Source organism: Saccostrea echinata, unplaced genomic scaffold (assembly GCF_033153115.1).
Source record: "Saccostrea echinata isolate AGI-Se365-2 ecotype Australia unplaced genomic scaffold, CSIRO_AGI_Sech_v1 ptg000013l, whole genome shotgun sequence".
NCBI classification, from domain to species: Eukaryota; Metazoa; Mollusca; class Bivalvia; order Ostreida; family Ostreidae; genus Saccostrea; species Saccostrea echinata.
In genome coordinates, this window is record NW_026889762.1 from 5221642 (window position 1) to 5239239 (window position 17598).

Consider the following 17598-nt stretch of genomic DNA (forward strand, 5'->3'; position numbering starts at 1 on the left):
CGTCCTGTATGTATCGTCTATATAAATTATAATGATTTTAACAAAATTATTTTTTTAACATATTGTACGACTTGTCAAATATCCACCAAATTGACAGAACGACTAATTCTGGGTACAACTTGTTTAAAAATTGACTTCGACTGTCGATCAGAATCTCTCTGACTCTCATTGATTTTTATATAAACTGAAGATGACTGCAGCTGTTCCTTGGACGGAGAGAACGTGTGTTTTGCTGACAGGTCTCTTTTTGTTGTACTTTGAGATTTTAACGCAGTAGACTTTTCTATGCATTGCGGATAAATTTTCTGCACTTGTCCTTCTTGCAACAGACGACTTTTTAGGTGTTTGTTGATAGTCAATATTGCAAATACTGGCGATCCACCAAGAATGCATAAATTATAATTTATGACAACTAAAAAAACGTGTGGTATACTGTACAGTTAATAAATAATTTGAAACCAGTGAGATTATTTGTACCCAAATTGATTTTCCTGTGATGTTTGTAAAGTGAAAGTAAGAAAGTAACCATGGTACATTTGTACACTTGCCAGATTATGATAAAAAAAATCTGATAAACTTTGATGATTGCATAATTAATATACTAGGCGTTTTAATATTGCACAAGTTCCAAATGATATGAAATGACATCAGCTGCTATTTTAATATATGGAGCACTGTTATCAGTTTTTAGAAATCCTAATTCATGGAGTATATACATGTAAAGGAAATATATCAGTCAGGTTTGACTTCATTTTTCATCAAAGTGTATGGAATGTAGGAGCACTCTCAAACTATTTTATTAACATAAAAAATTGTCATGTTTGTGAAATTACACAGCACCTAATTTACATCATTTTGCTACTGCAGGATACTATTTGTCCCCTTGATATGGTTCGAGTTGATGTTATACTGTAAACATGGTTATATTGACTCATTGAAAGTGTGTCAATTTTCTAAATGTAGAAAGATGGCAGTGTTCCAACTTTAATGGTAAACTAGGATTTAGCATTGATCCTGTGGAAATATTGATGATTAGGCCAAATAAAAAATATGTGTGTTTCCAGTCACATGCCAAAATATATTAAGGTAGTAGGTAGGCAATAACTTTTTTTCACTTTAATTTTTTGAAAGCATCAATGAATTATTCAATACACTGTTTTTTTTTTGTCATAATATATACATATAATTATATACATACACATAGATGAATGAACATACACAACAAATCAAGTGTATTCTTTAAAACACTAATTTAGTTAGACCTATTTTTACAGTCTCTCAGACATGCATTTTATTGACTGCACTATGAGAAAATTGTACTAGTAAACAAAAGTAGGGTTCAGAATCCAAATTTGGAAGAAAAAATAGTAGGGTCAGTGGGTAAGATTAGGGTCGGTCATGTTACTGGAAACACAGATTTTTTTAGCCTTACAGTTTACATGTATTTGTCTATTTTGTCAATGTTTCCATATCTCAACTTTTCTATGTTAACAAGGTCAATTGCTTAGAACTATGTTTCCTTAACTTGTGTTGCATTTCAGTGTTTGTTTAATTCCCCATGGCCAAATTGTAGCAAAAAAAGAAACTTTTAATTTGACCTAGATGAAGATCATGTTCATATCATTATGCAGATTTATAGGTCTTGTGTAAGGGTTGAAAGTCAAAGATAGAAATGGCTTTTGTTTCGCAGACATAGTACCTTGATTACATTATGGGTTTTAACATGTGCAAATTTTGTTTCAGTGAAGAGCAGTTGTGTAACTTAGCAGAGTGCCATGATTAAGGATCGACTGGTTAATTTAATTAACGAGTACATTGGAGAGTTTGTGGAGAATATAAATCAGGATAACCTGAAATATAGTGTGTTAGGGGGTAAGTCATACGTACAGAGGTGGATCCAACATTCTCTGAAAGATATTTTAAGTTTAGAATTGAGCTTCTCTTAACCTAAGTTGTAACATTTGTTCTGCTTTGAAAAGATATGATAAGTGTACATATTGAAAATCTTAACAAAGATTTTAGTTAAAAGATATTTAGAAAAAATTTATATACTGTAAATATGCACACTTAAATAAGGATAAAAATTAATTTATTCTAAGGTAATGTGGAGCTAAAAGATTTGGTTTTGAAGCCCAGGGCTGTGGTAAGTATTGAAATATATCTATTTTTTCTTTCAGTACATTTCTGTGATATTTATACATAAGTTCATTTCTCTTGCCCTATTTTGATTTCATCAAAATCATCCTGTGGGTAATAAATCGGTTTCTACCTGCTTTAACTCTGAAGTTACATAATCATGAAAATGAAATGTAAATTATTTTGTGAAAAGAATTCAATCTGTCAAATGAAATGCTCAAGAAAAAGGTTGAATAAATAAATTGCTGCTTCATTTTATCAATACATTAATTTTGATTAATTTCTTGAATTTAATTTTATGTAATTTCTTTCACCTTAGGTGGACTTCCTTACACTACAGGTATACTTAAAAAATAGCTTAGTTTCTTTGTAGCAAATCTTTTCAAATATAATTCACTTTTTCTTTGTACCTGAACTTAATGAAAATTAAGAACAAGAAATATTCATGTGGATTAATACCATAGGAGAATTTAATTAGCAGACTTGATAATAAAATGGCAATTGAACTATATAGTGCTTTTAAAATTTAAGGTAACTATAAATGCTTGTTTAAGTTTATTTATTCGTGCAACAAAAGATTTGTGTTTAATTTTTCTTTTTAGTTTGGCAAGGAACAAGCATTTGAAGTGAAAGTAGGGCACTTAGGTAATGCTAAATATAAAATATTGATGACAGTTATTTTTTTGTCACATTAAGTGAAAATTCTGTAAATAGACACTAAATTTATTTAATATTAACCGTAACAGACTACATTCGCCTCTCAATACCATGGGGAAATTTGTTTGGAGGGACGGAGGTCCGTCTAGAGCTGGACGGACTCTACATTCTACTGAGCCCTGTTACCATGGATTCCTACAACAAACAGAGAGTGGAAGAGATGGAGCACAAACTCAAACAGGCCATGCTCAAAGCACTAGATCCTTCAGTCCTGCAGAAAGTCTGTGAGTATCAATCAGAATAGTTAACTCAAACAGGCCTTGCTCAAGGCACTGGATCCTTCAGTCCTTTCGAAAGTCTGTGAGCATCATTCACAATAGTCAACTCAAACAGGCCATGCTCAAGGCACTGAATTTTTCAGTCCTATAGAAAGTTTATGAGTATCACTCAGTTAACTCAAACAGGCCACGCTTAAGGCACTGTATCCTTCAGTCCTACAGAAAGTCTGTGAGTATCACTCAGAATACTTAACTTATATAAGCCATGCTCAAGGCACTGGATCCTTCAGTCCTACAGAAAGTCTGAGTATTCCTCAAAATATTCAACTCAAACAGGCATTGCTCAAGGCATTGGATCCATCAGTCCTACAGAAAGTCTGTGAGTATTCCACAATATAGTTAACTGAGACAGGCATTGCTCAAGGCTCTAGGTCCTTCAGTCCTACAGAAAGTCTGTGAGTATTTCTCAAATAGTCAACTCAAACAGGCCTTTCTGAAGGCACTAGATCTTTCAATCCTACAGAAAGTCTGTGAATATATGTAGAGTTGCAGGACTGTGTCATTTATTAAGATTTTGTTAACTTTATGTAACAATCATTAATAAATTGTTGTCTTATTTGTTGTTATTTGCAGCTAAGGAAGCAGAGAAACACCCTGGCCTGTTTGAGAAGATTGGAAAATACATTCTGAATAACATTCAGGTATGTACAGTTATTTAAAGAAAGAAGTCATAATTTATTTTGGTTGTAATTCTGCAATGTTACTGTTTGCATTATTGTATTATACAGTAATTGTTAAATCTGGAACTCAAATGCAGTATTTTTTTTAAAAAATGATATGTGATTGAAATGTTTTCATCAAGCAAATATGTTTAGTGTTGGTCAATTCTGACGTGCGCAGAAATTAAATTACAAATAATTTGTATAGTGCAAGTCCTTGTGGATAGAAAATTATAAGTGTTTTTGTTGAAACCAAATGTTTTTTGAATTAATGTATAGTCATGTACATAAAAAGAATTTCCTTTCTTCAGATAAAAATTAGTAATGTACACATTAGATATGAGGATACAGTTTCAAACCCCGGAACCCCATTTGCTGCTGGGGGAATCCTGGGAGGGCTTTACATATTTACAACAAATGACAGATGGGAGGAGGTGGAATTAGACAGCACTGCTAAAATCCTACACAAGGTTGGTATTGCAAAAATCCAACACAAGGTTGGTATTGTAAAAATCTTACACAAGGTTGGTATTGTAAAAATCTTACACAAGTTTGATATTATAAAAATACTACATAAGGTTGGTAATGCAAAAATCCTACACAACTTAAGCATCACAGAATTCCTACACAAGACTGGTATTATTAATTTAAAAAAAATCAAACACAAGTTTGGTATTGGAATGCATAATTTCTAGACAAGTTTGATATGATCAATGACATAAAAATGTTTCTTTAAATTATTTAACCATCTTTTGATGGCATGTACAATGTATAAAATTGTTTACCACCAATATAAACTAAAATGTTGAACATGTACATCTATAAATGGTAGCACTATTATTTTTTTGCTATAGATTCAATAACGTGAGTGACATCTGTCTTGAAATAGCTAAATCCCCAAGAATTTCATTAAATTGATGTCAAATATTTCTAAAGACATAATCTCTAAGCTTCTTGATAATCCTGTACTTCTGAGTATGTAATGACATTTGTTGTTTTACAGCTTGGTAAGGTGTCGGATTTTTCCCTGTATTGGAATTCACGGGTCAGCAGTAGTGATCTTGTGGGAGGCAAAAATCTCGTTCAGTCGGGAGATTGGAAGGTAAGTGTTTCACTGTTCAGTTTTCAAGAGTAATTGGAAGTGCAGTGGAATGTTAAATTCTGTGTAACTTTTTTGTAATTATTTAAAAAATCTTAATTTAAAGCAGTTTCAATGCTAATTATATATTAATGTAATTTTATACATTTCCAAATGTTAGATTAGTTTAAATAATGAATAATAAACACTTTTCTTAAATTTTTATCAACAGAGTTTATTGAAGCAATCCATCAGGTCTAAGGTGATTTCAAAAGACAAATTTTCTTCAGGTAATTCCATTTTCTTAATGATTAATGTATAATTTGCCATTAGCAGGAAATTCTTAAAAGCCAGGAGAGATATTATTACATGTACATGTATTTATACAGTTAAACTTTGCGATACTGTTTACCAACTATTACTTGTGACATCTTTTACATACATTTTGTCAGTTTGAAATATATCTGCTACAATTGAGTTTCATAAAATCAATTAGGAAAAATTCTATTTAAATGCACAAGGAATTAAATGATATGTGGTGAGAAATATTTGCAAGTGTGGGGGGCCAAAGACCTTTAAGGAGGGAGGAATGTGGTGGTATGACAGATTTGATAGATGGGACCATATAGATCAGTTGGTAGAGCACCTGACTGGAGATTCGGGGGGCCGGGTTCAAATACCGGACTGGTCCATCACATTTTTCTCCTTTCCCCTTACACATGTAAAAGAAGGTAAAAAGAAAATGCTGATATTTCTGGTAAGCAAAAAAATGTTGGTTCACAGTATCAAACAACCATGCCAAAAAAGGATAAAATCCCAACCAGAATTATTTTCTTTTTATATATTTTTAACTCAGTATTTTATATTCTTGGATATCTTGAAGGTTTCTCTTGGTCTCATTGAATCAAAATTATCAAAGTTTTTACTGTTCTTACTAGGCATATGTACTATTTTAATTTTGTCTATAAACATTTTTTCAAACATGTTTTCTTTTTTCCTCTTGGTTATTTAGTACTGACTCCATTTACTGCGGAGGCCAAGGTGATTTTATATAATGTGGATGACTATAAGATGCCTAAGCTGTACATACAACTATCTATAGGGGATGCTACAGCCAGGGTGTCACACAAACAGGTATGTCCCATCACACAAACAGGTATGTCCTGTCACACAAACAGGTATGTCCCATCACTCAAAAAGGAATGTCCTGTCACACAAACAGGTATGTCCCATCACTCAAACAGGTATGTCCTGTCACACAAACAGGTACAGTCCCTGAAACGTTCTACTTTCCCACTTGAACGGTGAGCGAACGCTGAGCGAACGCAGAGCGAACGGTGAGCGAACGCAGAGCGAACGGTGAGTGAACGATGTGTGAACGCTGAACGCAACTTGGTGAACGGTAGGTGAACGCTGAACGGTGAGCGAACGCAGAACGCGAACGGAGCGCGAATGCGAGCGCAAAGTGAACGGTGAACGAACGGTGAACGCAAGATGAACGATTTATTCGGAATGCCTCTGATCTTTTCCATGCATTGTATCTATTCTATTGTATTCTAATGTCAGGCGGAAAATAAATAAATATTCAAAAATTGTCCTGAGAAAGATGAAACATGCACATTTAGTAAAACTATCAATTAAGTTTCTTACAATATTTTCTGTACATATGTATGATGTTTAAATTCCGCTGTTTAATCACACGATTTTTATCGCTGTAAAACATGTCATTGTTACCGAACGCAGTAGTTCAAAAAATAAAATCATTCTAGTTGTAAAATAAATATGTTTATTCTCATTTGATATATAAAACCATTACAAATAATGATTTTCGAAGAGTACATTACTGACTTATAGAACGAATAACAAGGGTTGTAACAACCATACATGTATTTCCGTGTCAAGGCATTTCCGTGTGAAATAATGAGAAAAAAAATAAAAAAAATATTTTGCTAGTCTGTGGACGTATTGCATGTATACCCTCATATTTAGAAAAAATTAATGCAATAATATATTTATGTGTCTTTTCATTTTTTTAATGATGATTTATTCAGCAGACTTCTACATGTATCTATAAACAATTCCACGTGATTATACTCGGACAAGGTGATACAAAGAAGCATTCATATTATTTGTTATAGATTAAAATTTCAGAACTTGGTATTTAAGTAATACGTGTTATAGTTTTGATTAAACGGACAAATGAGAGAGAGAGAGAGAGAGAGAGAGAGAGAGAGATTATGTATTAGCCCCCCTTTTCACAAATACATGTACATGTACCTGTATAAACGAAAACTCTTAATTTTTATCTAAATATCTCAGGCAGTGAAAGTAACCTTTTTTTATTTATCAACAAATTCACTTTGTTTGACAGTCATAATCGGTTTTTATTTTCCTGCTTCAAGTTCACACGAAGTCCACGTGCTTGTCCTGTCAATCAAAATCATTCGACACTGTTCAGCCAGGTGTGAAAGTTTCGTCACACCAAAGGCGAGGTGCTACACTGTAGTATTTCCAAGAAGTTTTACATGTTTTATCATTTCTAGATCTGATTCCAATTTTTCCAGTAAATAAATAATTAAAATACATTTGGCATAAACACTTCGAACGAATTTGAAACATACTCCCTGGCGAATTTAAAATACCCCTATATTGCCCGTATTTAAATTTAATTTTTCAGCATCGTTCTACATAGGTACATACTTATAACAACATTTATTTTCCAGAGTAATTTAAATAATAACCAAACAGCTAAGTTAGAATAATAATAATAATAAAGCATATTGTAGATAATTTATTCCAATAAAATAATGATCCTTTAAAAACGATATGTGAATTATTAAATTTGAAATCCCGTAAATCCTTACTTCCAAAAAAGATAAGTCCTTTCACTTCGGAGTTCCGAATGACACTGAAGACTGAACGATAAGTGAACGCTGAACGCAAAGGTGAACGCAAAGTGAACGAACGGAGAGCGAACGGTGAACGCTTTGTGAACGGTGAACGCGAGCGCACGGTGAACGCAGAACGCAAGACTGTGAACGGAGAGCGAACGGTGAACGCACGGTGAGCGAACGGTGAACGCACGCTGAACGAATGGTGAACGAACGGTGAGCGAACGGAAAAATGGGAAAGTAGAACGTTTCAGGGACTGTATATCCCATCACACAAACAGGTATGTCCTGTCACACAAACAGGTTTGTCCCTTCACACAATCAGGTATGTCCCATCACTCAAAAAGGAATGTCCTGTCACACAAACAGGTATGTCCCTTCACACAAACAGGTATGTCCTGTCACACAAACAGGTTTGTCCCTTCACACAATCAGGTATGTCCTGTCACACAAACAGGTATGTCCCATCACACAACCAGGTATGTCCCATCACACAAACAGGTATGTCCGATAGAACAAAATCAATCTCTCAAAAACTAACTCATAAAGCAATACAGTAAACTGTTATGTTGGCTGTAGATTGAGATATCTGTATATATGTGATTAAGGAAAAAAAACTCTCATAGTAAACTTTTGATTCTGTGGAAAATGCAAATACTCAAACATGCCTTAATTAAGTATTTCATTTTTGTCAAATTGAGCTCCTCCAGTGACATACCTGTATTTATTTATTATTTTTTCAATGAAAGATACTTATATGAAATAAAGATAAATTTCTCAATGGATTAAAATAAAATTGCTCATAAAGGTGATATTTAGCAAGCATATACTCTGACCTTGCAGTATTTGAGTGTCACAAGATGGCTGGAATTTTCCAAAAGGTTGGAAGTGAATCGGCGGTACAGGAAATTTCGCCCCACAGTATCTGTTAAGAAGAACCCCAAGTCCTGGTGGAGATATGCTTATGATTCAGTCGTAGAGTTTAACATTAAACCTTACATGTGGCCTCAGATAGTCAAGTACAAGTGAGTCTTGTCTGTGTCTTACTGGTCTACACTTAAGGGTGTACTGTATATTTTTCAAGTTAAACCATTAAAAGAAATATTGTTAGGTTGATAATATTATGTTAAGTTATTGGGAATAAAATTTTTGCGAAAATGTTTATTACTGTTACAGTGAATGTTATGTGTAAAAATACTGAAAAGAAATAGGAATCTGTGTTGGAATGTAACAGTTGTAAAGGTCTTCAAAATCAGAATGGTTTTGTGAGAAATGTAAAATTTCAAGATTTGAATTATAAGATAAATCTGTTAAGTCTATACACTTGAATCTCCTTTTGTTTGAAGATTATATCAGATATAAAACTATATAGTTTCTTTATTTTTGCCCAATATTCCAACGCCATATTGGTATTGATGAAAAATGAATTTTCTTTTTAAATAATTGTAGGCAAGACTATGTAAAATACTGGCAGGTGTACAAGCAACACCTGGAATCTCCTAAAGACCAGAGAATTAAACAGAAGGTTGAACAACTAGAAAAATCAATGGATGTCACCAACATTCTAAGGGCCAGGACGGAGGCTAGGCTCAAGGTAAATTGACCAAAGAATGATAAGGGTAAAGTATTCAAAATAAGTCAAGAAGAAGTTTGATGTTTTTAAGAAAAAAATTGGTATCCTATTTTCACGTAAATTGGGCAAAGGGTAATGTAGTATGAAAATCGCAATGTCAAGGTCAAAAGGTCCTGAATGAGGTCAAGGTAATTTTTTGTATAGGTCAACCCTAAAGCATGGTAAAAGCCTAATTGTGATACTAAAACTACAATAATAAAGTTCAAAGGTCACATTAAAAGCAAGGAAACATGACTATGTCTATTAATCAAGTCAAAAAACAAGGCAAAAGTTAAGTGATGGGTCCATGATTTAGTAAGGTCAAGGTTCAACTGAAGGTCGAGAAACTGGCTATGTAGCATTGCACTTAGATGTAGCACTTTTCTGAAGGAAAGTCTGATTTTTTTAGATTTGGAAAATTGCTTTTTACATGTGTATAGAGCCTTTTCATAGTGTTATGATATCTAATTGAATCATTCAAATTGTTCAGTAAGGATATGCAACATGCATTTACTTTTCCTGTAAAAACAGAAAACTTCATAACCTGTTATGTTTTATAATGTATGCTTTATTTGTAAAGCTTAATAGAAGGTCAGTATTAGGCATTGTAGCTTCTATAAAGCTAAGACCTTGAATGATTTGTTAGCTAGACTAGCATAAATATTTGATATTCAGTACAATTTCAAAATCAAAAATGGCCATCTTGGTTACCACTTCACATCGACATTGCTAGTCTTTGCTTAACTCTATTCTGAAAAATAATTTTTACAAAAGTATTTGCACCCAAAATTTGGCTAGTTGAACTGAGCTAAACGGTAAAACATGCTTATAACGAAGTGCCAGGGATTTTGCAATTTTGCTTCGTTATTAGCCTAATTTGTTTTATCCAATAAGTGTACAATATATTTGAATAAAAAAGCACTTCATTATAAGCATCAATTCTTTATAAGTGTATTCCCTATAAGTGTGTTTTACTGTATATTTGGCACTTAGGGTCTAGGTTACTGTAGATTCCTTATTTTACGCGAGTGCTTAATATCGCGAAATGGCCCAGTGACGTCAAATCACGGGAACAATAATTCGCGATTGGTTGATTTATCTAGAGATTTTACATACATTAAAGCACCATAAAATAAAAGCGAGTAATTTTATTTCATGAGCGGTGCTCCTCACGTAATTACGCAATAATTTATTCCTCGCGTATATTTAGGAATCTACAATAGCTGCTGTCATGTAATATACTGTACAGTAAACCACATTTTATTTGCGAGAACTTTATTTTCATGTAAAAACATGAGGCAGTCTGCTTGCGAAAATTTCATTCTTGCCTTTTTAATGGTATTATTTCAAAATATCTAAGCCAAGAATAAAACATCAGTATTTATGGTCAATTAGGACTTTATTACATCGAGGGAAATTGTGTTACACAAACAGATCTTGTAGTTGTCAAAATAAATATTTTTCTCTAAAATTCAGTTTAAAGAAGAAACAGGAGAAAGAGAAAGAAGAAGGAAAGAAGAACTGAAGAGGAAACAAGAGGAGAAGAAAAAAGCTGGGGGAGGATGGTTCAGCTGGTTCTGGGGAGGGACAGAGGAAGAGGAGGAATCTCTTGATGACCTCACCACAGAAGGTACAACTTTGAAATTGGTATTGTTCTGTGAAATCACTAATTTTTCATGGGGATGGGTGAATGTGGTTGTTTTTTGTTGTGAAACTGATGCTGTATGTATTGAGTGGAATTTTTAGAGAGACCCATATTTAGTGCTTTATCCTCAAATATAAGTAAATCTATATATTTTTTGTGAGAAGTAATTGCAATTTTATAATGTCAAAAATGATGGCTATAACCATCAATACAGAATAAATTATAAGTGATTTTTAAATTTTGTGATCTCAAAAGCCTCGCTAATAATGCCAAAATTGAATCTTTGATGAAATTCTGCTTACCTGTACATGTATATACAGTACATGGTCTCCACAAAATGTTAAATTTTAATTTAAAACACTTCATAACGTCTTCAACCATGAAATTAAATCCCCATAAATGAAGATTTTTTTCCTCAAACCATGAAAATTTGACCTCATGAAAATAACTACGTGATTTTACAGTAATATTTTTTAGGGATGGATATCGGCAAAATTTCTTATTGTGATATATCATGATTTTTCCCCAAAATATTATGATAATATTGTGATGTTCCTACACGAATTTTTCCTACAATTTCAAATGAATTTCTCTAATTTTTCTTACAGTAACGCTGTAAAAACATAACTTCACTTTTTTAATTTTTATTTATATCATATAAAGCATGTTTGGATGCTGTAGTTCAACATTTTTTAGACTTCCTGTAAGTTTTATTTAATAGATCAAAGAAATAAATGAATTGTTTCTGGAATTTATAATCATGTACCAAATACCTGTATTTTAGTCTCCATATCACGATACGTATCATGCAATAAAAAAATCATGATTTACCGGTATACCAATAAAATCACGCATCCCTAATATTAAATCAGGTTGAGGCTTGTACACCATGTGTCAAACTCTGACTTCTATTTCAGCATATACAGCGTCGTGCCAAAAGTATTCGCGGAAAATGGCGGACGTCAATTGAGAGTTATCTCGCTTAGCATAATAAACTTGCCGTTTTCAACACAATAAGAAAATACACATACCTTTAGTACTTTGTGAGGTGTCCTTTGGACCGAATGCAAGCAAGAATTCTTCGTGGTAGGGATTGATAAAGGTTTTTAATGTAATCTACCGAGAGATTCTGCCAAATATCGAGAATAGCTTCAAACAGCTGATCTGGGTTAGATATTTCATCGGCCTGATTTTGTAAACTTCTCTTCACCCGATGCCAACAATTTTTGATAGTATTGATGTCTGGTGATTGGGCTGGCCAAATCATTCCACGGATGTTGTTTTCATGTTTATATCTCTCTATGACACGGGCTCGATGCACGGGGGCATTGTCATCCTGGAATATGTAGGAATTGTCTGGGAAATGACGGGCAATTACAGGCCACAGTTGTTCATCCAATATTGAAATGTATTTCTCAGAATTTATATTGCCGTTTACCTTACACAGAGTTCCAGGCCCATACCAGGTAATACACCCCCAGATCATAACTGAAACTTTGGGCTTGCATTCTGCAAACATGTACTCCGGTCTGTAAGCTTCATGGGCAGATCGCCACACGTAGACCCTATTATTTTGACCAAGTACGATTTGCGACTCATCACTGAAGATAATGTTTCTCCAATACTGGTTTACAGTTAATCTCCGTTTTTGTAGGCACCATGTAAGTCTCTTTTTTCGGTTGACCTCTTTCACCACCATACGTTTCCTAACAACTCTCCTATAAATCTGATTTTTATGCAAAATCCGTTGCACAGTCCTCCTACTGACTTGATTTAAACCATTTCCAACATTAAATTCGGTTGTTACATCTTTTAGTACCTTTCCTCTGCTCCGCTTCACCAACCGAAGTAACCTGGCTTCACCACGACAGGACAGTTTTTTCGGACGGCCACTTCTTTTAGCCTTCAACAGGCTACCCCGTTCCTGAAAAGTCTTGATAACAGACCTGCAAGTAGAAATCTCACTAATCTTTAATCCATCTTTTTAGCTCACCTCGACGAAGTCGAGATGAGCTTATGCTATACCCCCGGCGTTGGCGTCGGCGTTAGCGTCGGCGTCCCGGTTAAAGTTTTAGGAGCAAGTCCCATTCCCAAGTAACTATAAGCCCTACCTGGACCAAACTTACATGGATAATGCATCTAGGGATGGACACTACCACACTTGCTTCGGATGCTGGATCTGACCTAGATTTTCCAGAGGATTGACCAGGTTAAAGTTGTTGGAGCAGGTCCATTCCCAAGTAACTATAAGCCCTACCTGGACCAAACTTGCATGGTTGATGCATCTAGGGATGGACACTACCACACTTGCTTCGGATGCTGGATCTGACCTAGATTTTCCAGATGAGTGATCAGGTTAAAGTTTTTGGAGCAGGTCCATTCCCAAGTAACTATAGGCCCTACCTGGACCAAACTTGCATGGATGATGCATCTAGGGATGGACACTTTCACTCTTGCTTCGGATGCTGGATCTGACCTAGATTTTCCAGTTGATTGACCAGGTTAAAGTTTTTGGAGCAGGTCCATTCCCAAGTAACTATAAGCCCTATCTGGACAAAACTTGCGTGGATGATGCATCTAGGGATGGACACTACCACACTTGCTTCGGATGCTGGATCTGACCTAGATTTTCCAGAGGATTGACCAGGTTAAAGTTGTTGGAGCAGGTCCATTCCCAAGTAACTATAAGCCCTACCTGGACCAAACTTGCATGGATGATGCATCTAGGGATGGACACTACCACACTTGCTTCGGATGCTGGATCTGACCTAGATTTTCCAGATGATTGAACAGGTTAAAGTTTTTGGAGCAGGTCCATTCACAAGTAACTATAAGCCCTACCTGGACAAAACTTGCGTGGATGATGCATCTAGGGATGAACACTACCACACTTGCTTCGGATGCTGGATCTGACCTAGATTTTCCAGAGGATTGACCAGGTTAAAGTTGTTGGAGCAGGTCCATTCCCAAGTAACTATAAGCCCTACCTGGACCAAACTTGCATGGTTGATGCATCTAGGGATGGACACTACCACACTTGCTTCGGATGCTGGATCTGACCTAGATTTTCCAGATGATTGAACAGGTTAAAGTTTTTGGAGCAGGTCCATTCACAAGTAATTATAAGCCTTACCTGGATCAAACTTGCATGGAGAATGCATCTAGGGATGGACACTAACTAACCTGCTTCGGATTCTGGATCTGACCTAGATTTTCCACATGAGTGAATTTTAGCCATATTTTAACCAAATTAGCATGGATGATGATGTATCTAGATATGGACACTTCCAGACTTGTTTTGGATTTTGAATCTAATATTGATGGATGTACACTAACTAGGAAAAAATTATGATGTGAGATTTGCCTTACTTATAGATTACATTCGTCGAGGTGAGCTTAGTAATCTTTGATTACCTATGTTTTTAATTTTATAATCACTTCTTTCTTGTCCGGTGACAATTCTTTAGACTTTCGACCCATCTTTGTTTACGTTCAAATATGACGAAACAATTTACTCTAGCAGACGATCTTTTATGCGTCATACATCCTGAAATTTATACTGATTTCGGGGATCGTCTCAAAATTAACTTTCATTCAGTATTAACGTCATAACATTCATTTTTCTGTACGAAGGGCAACAACTCTTAGACCACGACCGCCATTTTCCGCGAATACTTTTGGCACGACGCTGTAGATCTAGTACAACCAAATCATTATACTATTATATATAATTATTATTGCTGACTGTTGTATTCTATAGCAATGTTATTCTTGATGGAAATACTCTATAAAATTTGTTTAAATTAATGTAGATGAAAAACAATATATAATATAGCCAGAATATTATTTAATAAAAATCAATTTTAATAACAATGTGAAAAAAGAAAAAGAACATCAACAACAACAAATTACAACAACATCTGGTAACTCTTATCTCAATTAAAATATAAAATTTCAGCACACATTGTTTACATGTATTTCATTTTGTTCACTTTACCACTGATGAACTCAGCCACAAAGAGGTTGTCTCTGGTGTCTACACATAAACCATATGGATACTGTAGATCACAGTTATCAATATAACGGAGGAACTGTCCGTCCTGATCTAGGGTGTGGATACAGTTGTTGGTAAAGTCTGATGTCAGGATTTGATTCTGGCTGTCTGTTGTGATGCCAAGTGGATTAAATGATACCTTGTTAGTAGAGGGATGACCAGTGTATCTAAATCGGAGTTTTCCTGCCTGATTAACCACCACTACTGCTCTGGCTCTTTTGTCAGCTACACAGATATCCAGGTTCCTGTTCTCACTGATGTATTTACTATTGTAACCAGATGAATACAGAGTTTTACCTTTGCTATCAAACTGAATGGTTTGTTTCTCTGTGGAGCCAGAGTAACGGACAATTTTTGATTGTTTATAATCATCACTGTCCATGGTAACCAGGAGGTCACCAGAGGGGGTACTACAGACACCGTTAGGTATCCACCCCTGTAGTCTGATCACTTCCTGTATCTATTTATTCTTCACTATGTTTACAGTTCTTGTATCAGGGTCAGTATAAACTAGATCTCCACTCCTTGTCACTGATATGTCAAATGGTTTTTTCCCTGACTTGGTTTGGATTGATTTCAGTAGACTAAGTTTGCCCTGGAGGTTGTAGAGTTTCGTGAATTTGTCTCCTCCATGTGTCCAGATTTCTTCATCACTGAGACAGGTAACACCGTATAGTGATTTATACCCAGTGTCTATGTTGGTGATGAGCTCTGGTTTATCAAGCAGTGGTTTGACTGGAGGACAGGATACAGCTTCTGGTGTCTTCATTGTGTAGCCATGTTTTTCTGTTGTAATTGATAATGGTGAAATAGAACCAAATAATTGACAACATTGATCTTGATTATTATTCCCAGTAAACACAGGAAACCTAACTCTCAGTTTGGATGGAAGTTTGGGGAATTTATCTGATTTGATCTTGTAGGAAAGTGATCTAATTACTTCTCTTGATTGTAAAATGTCTTCAGTTTCTAATATAGACTGTTTGACATCAGCAACAAGTTTCTTTGTATCATGTAGATATTTATTGAGGGCATCTCTATGTTGATTTCTCATCTTGTTGATTTCTTCCTTGTTTTTCTGTATAACTATGTCAATTTCTCTGTGCCATTCTTCTCCATGTTTTGTGACCTCTGATGTAAGTTTCTTGTACTTTCTGTCTATTTCGGCTTGCTGGGTTTCAGTGTCGGTAACAATATCTTCAAATGTTGACTTAACTGTTTCCTTCAGTCTTTTTCTTTCCTTTTCAATACTTTCTTTCTTGGAGTTCATTAGATCCTTTAGACTTTTGAAATGGTGTCTCTTATGTGTATTAGATATAACACATTTGGGACATGCTGGAATGTTGCAATCTTCACAGTGCATTTCACAGTGCTCTTCAGAATGAGTTGAACATTGAGGGTACACAAGCATAGATCTTCTTAAAGCAAAAGGAACCACATCATGCTTTTTAGAGACATCAGAGATTTGTTCCCCAACACAACCATTACACAGATTCATGGGACATAAGTTACAGTACATTTGTACAACTCTGTCTTCACAGAGGTCACATCTAAGGATGTCCTGGGCACAAAATCTGGGGTCCATATTATCAGAGTCTTGAAACTGCTGTAAAATTTAATTATCATTACTTAATTAATAATCAAATAATACAATTTTAAAAAGCATACACTGTATAAAATTGGGTAAAAACAAAAGAAGAATGAAATGAGATTTTTACCTGATAAATCTATCGTATCTGTGACTGCATGAACATGAAGCTATGGCTGCAGTGATCTAAGACTATTTGATCAGTCGAAATAAAACAAATCATGTGATTTTTTTTTATCATTGGGAAAACCATCTTGTACCAAGCTTACATAAACTTTGATATTAAATTGACACACTTAAACATTTTATCTGTTTTTAGGTCACCTGAGTCACTCAGGTGACCTATTGCTATCCGTTCTCGTCTGTGGGCGTGCGTCATGCATCGTGTGTTAATATTTGAACATTTTTAGCTTCTTCTCTGAAACCGCTTAACCAATTTCAACCAAATTTGGCATATAGCATCTATGGGTGAAGGGGAACAAATATTGTGAATTTCATGGTCCCTGCCCCCCTGGGGCCTGAGGGGTGGGGCTAAAACCACCAACAATAATGCAATCTTTAAAAATCTTCTTCTTTACTCCAGGACATCAAGCAGTCAAACTGTTGGCATCATTGTAACAAGCATTGAGCCCTCTACCAAAATTGTGAAATTCATGGCCCCAGAGTCAGGGGTTCTGGCCCCAGGGTGGGTCTATATAGATCATATAGTGAAAGTGCATTATTTCTTTGAAAATCTTCTTCTGTGCTCCTGGGTATTAAATAAAGTAACTAAGTACATAGTTATGAAGAGCAAGATTGCCTCTTCCAAAATTGTGAAATTCATGGTCCCAGGGTCATGAGTTCTGGTGTTAGGGCGGGGCTCTATTGATTATATAGTGAAAATGCATTAATTCTTTGAAAATCTTCTCCTGTGCTCCTGGGTATTAATTAAAGTAACTAA

At 34.9% G+C, this 17598-nt stretch overlaps 1 protein-coding gene and 1 pseudogene across 1 annotated transcript in view; one reads left to right on the forward strand and one right to left on the reverse strand.

Moving 5' to 3' along the window:
- Nucleotides 1–271: 271 nt before the first annotated feature.
- The window catches only part of LOC133186386 (intermembrane lipid transfer protein VPS13A-like), an 82950-nt gene continuing 65623 nt past the window's right edge, over nt 272–17598 (forward strand). The window contains exons 1-14 of the mRNA XM_061321643.1: nt 272–424; nt 1744–1872; nt 2100–2143; nt 2456–2476; nt 2739–2781; nt 2883–3077; nt 3705–3772; nt 4102–4260; nt 4794–4892; nt 5101–5158; nt 5881–6002; nt 8603–8784; nt 9209–9353; nt 10848–11001. Of these exons, the coding sequence (XP_061177627.1) occupies nt 1776–1872; nt 2100–2143; nt 2456–2476; nt 2739–2781; nt 2883–3077; nt 3705–3772; nt 4102–4260; nt 4794–4892; nt 5101–5158; nt 5881–6002; nt 8603–8784; nt 9209–9353; nt 10848–11001 (1387 nt within the window). The 5' untranslated portion in view covers nt 272–424; nt 1744–1775. The remainder of the gene's footprint in view (nt 425–1743; nt 1873–2099; nt 2144–2455; nt 2477–2738; nt 2782–2882; nt 3078–3704; nt 3773–4101; nt 4261–4793; nt 4893–5100; nt 5159–5880; nt 6003–8602; nt 8785–9208; nt 9354–10847; nt 11002–17598) is intronic.
- On the reverse strand, nt 14975–16679 carry LOC133186376 (uncharacterized; annotated as a pseudogene).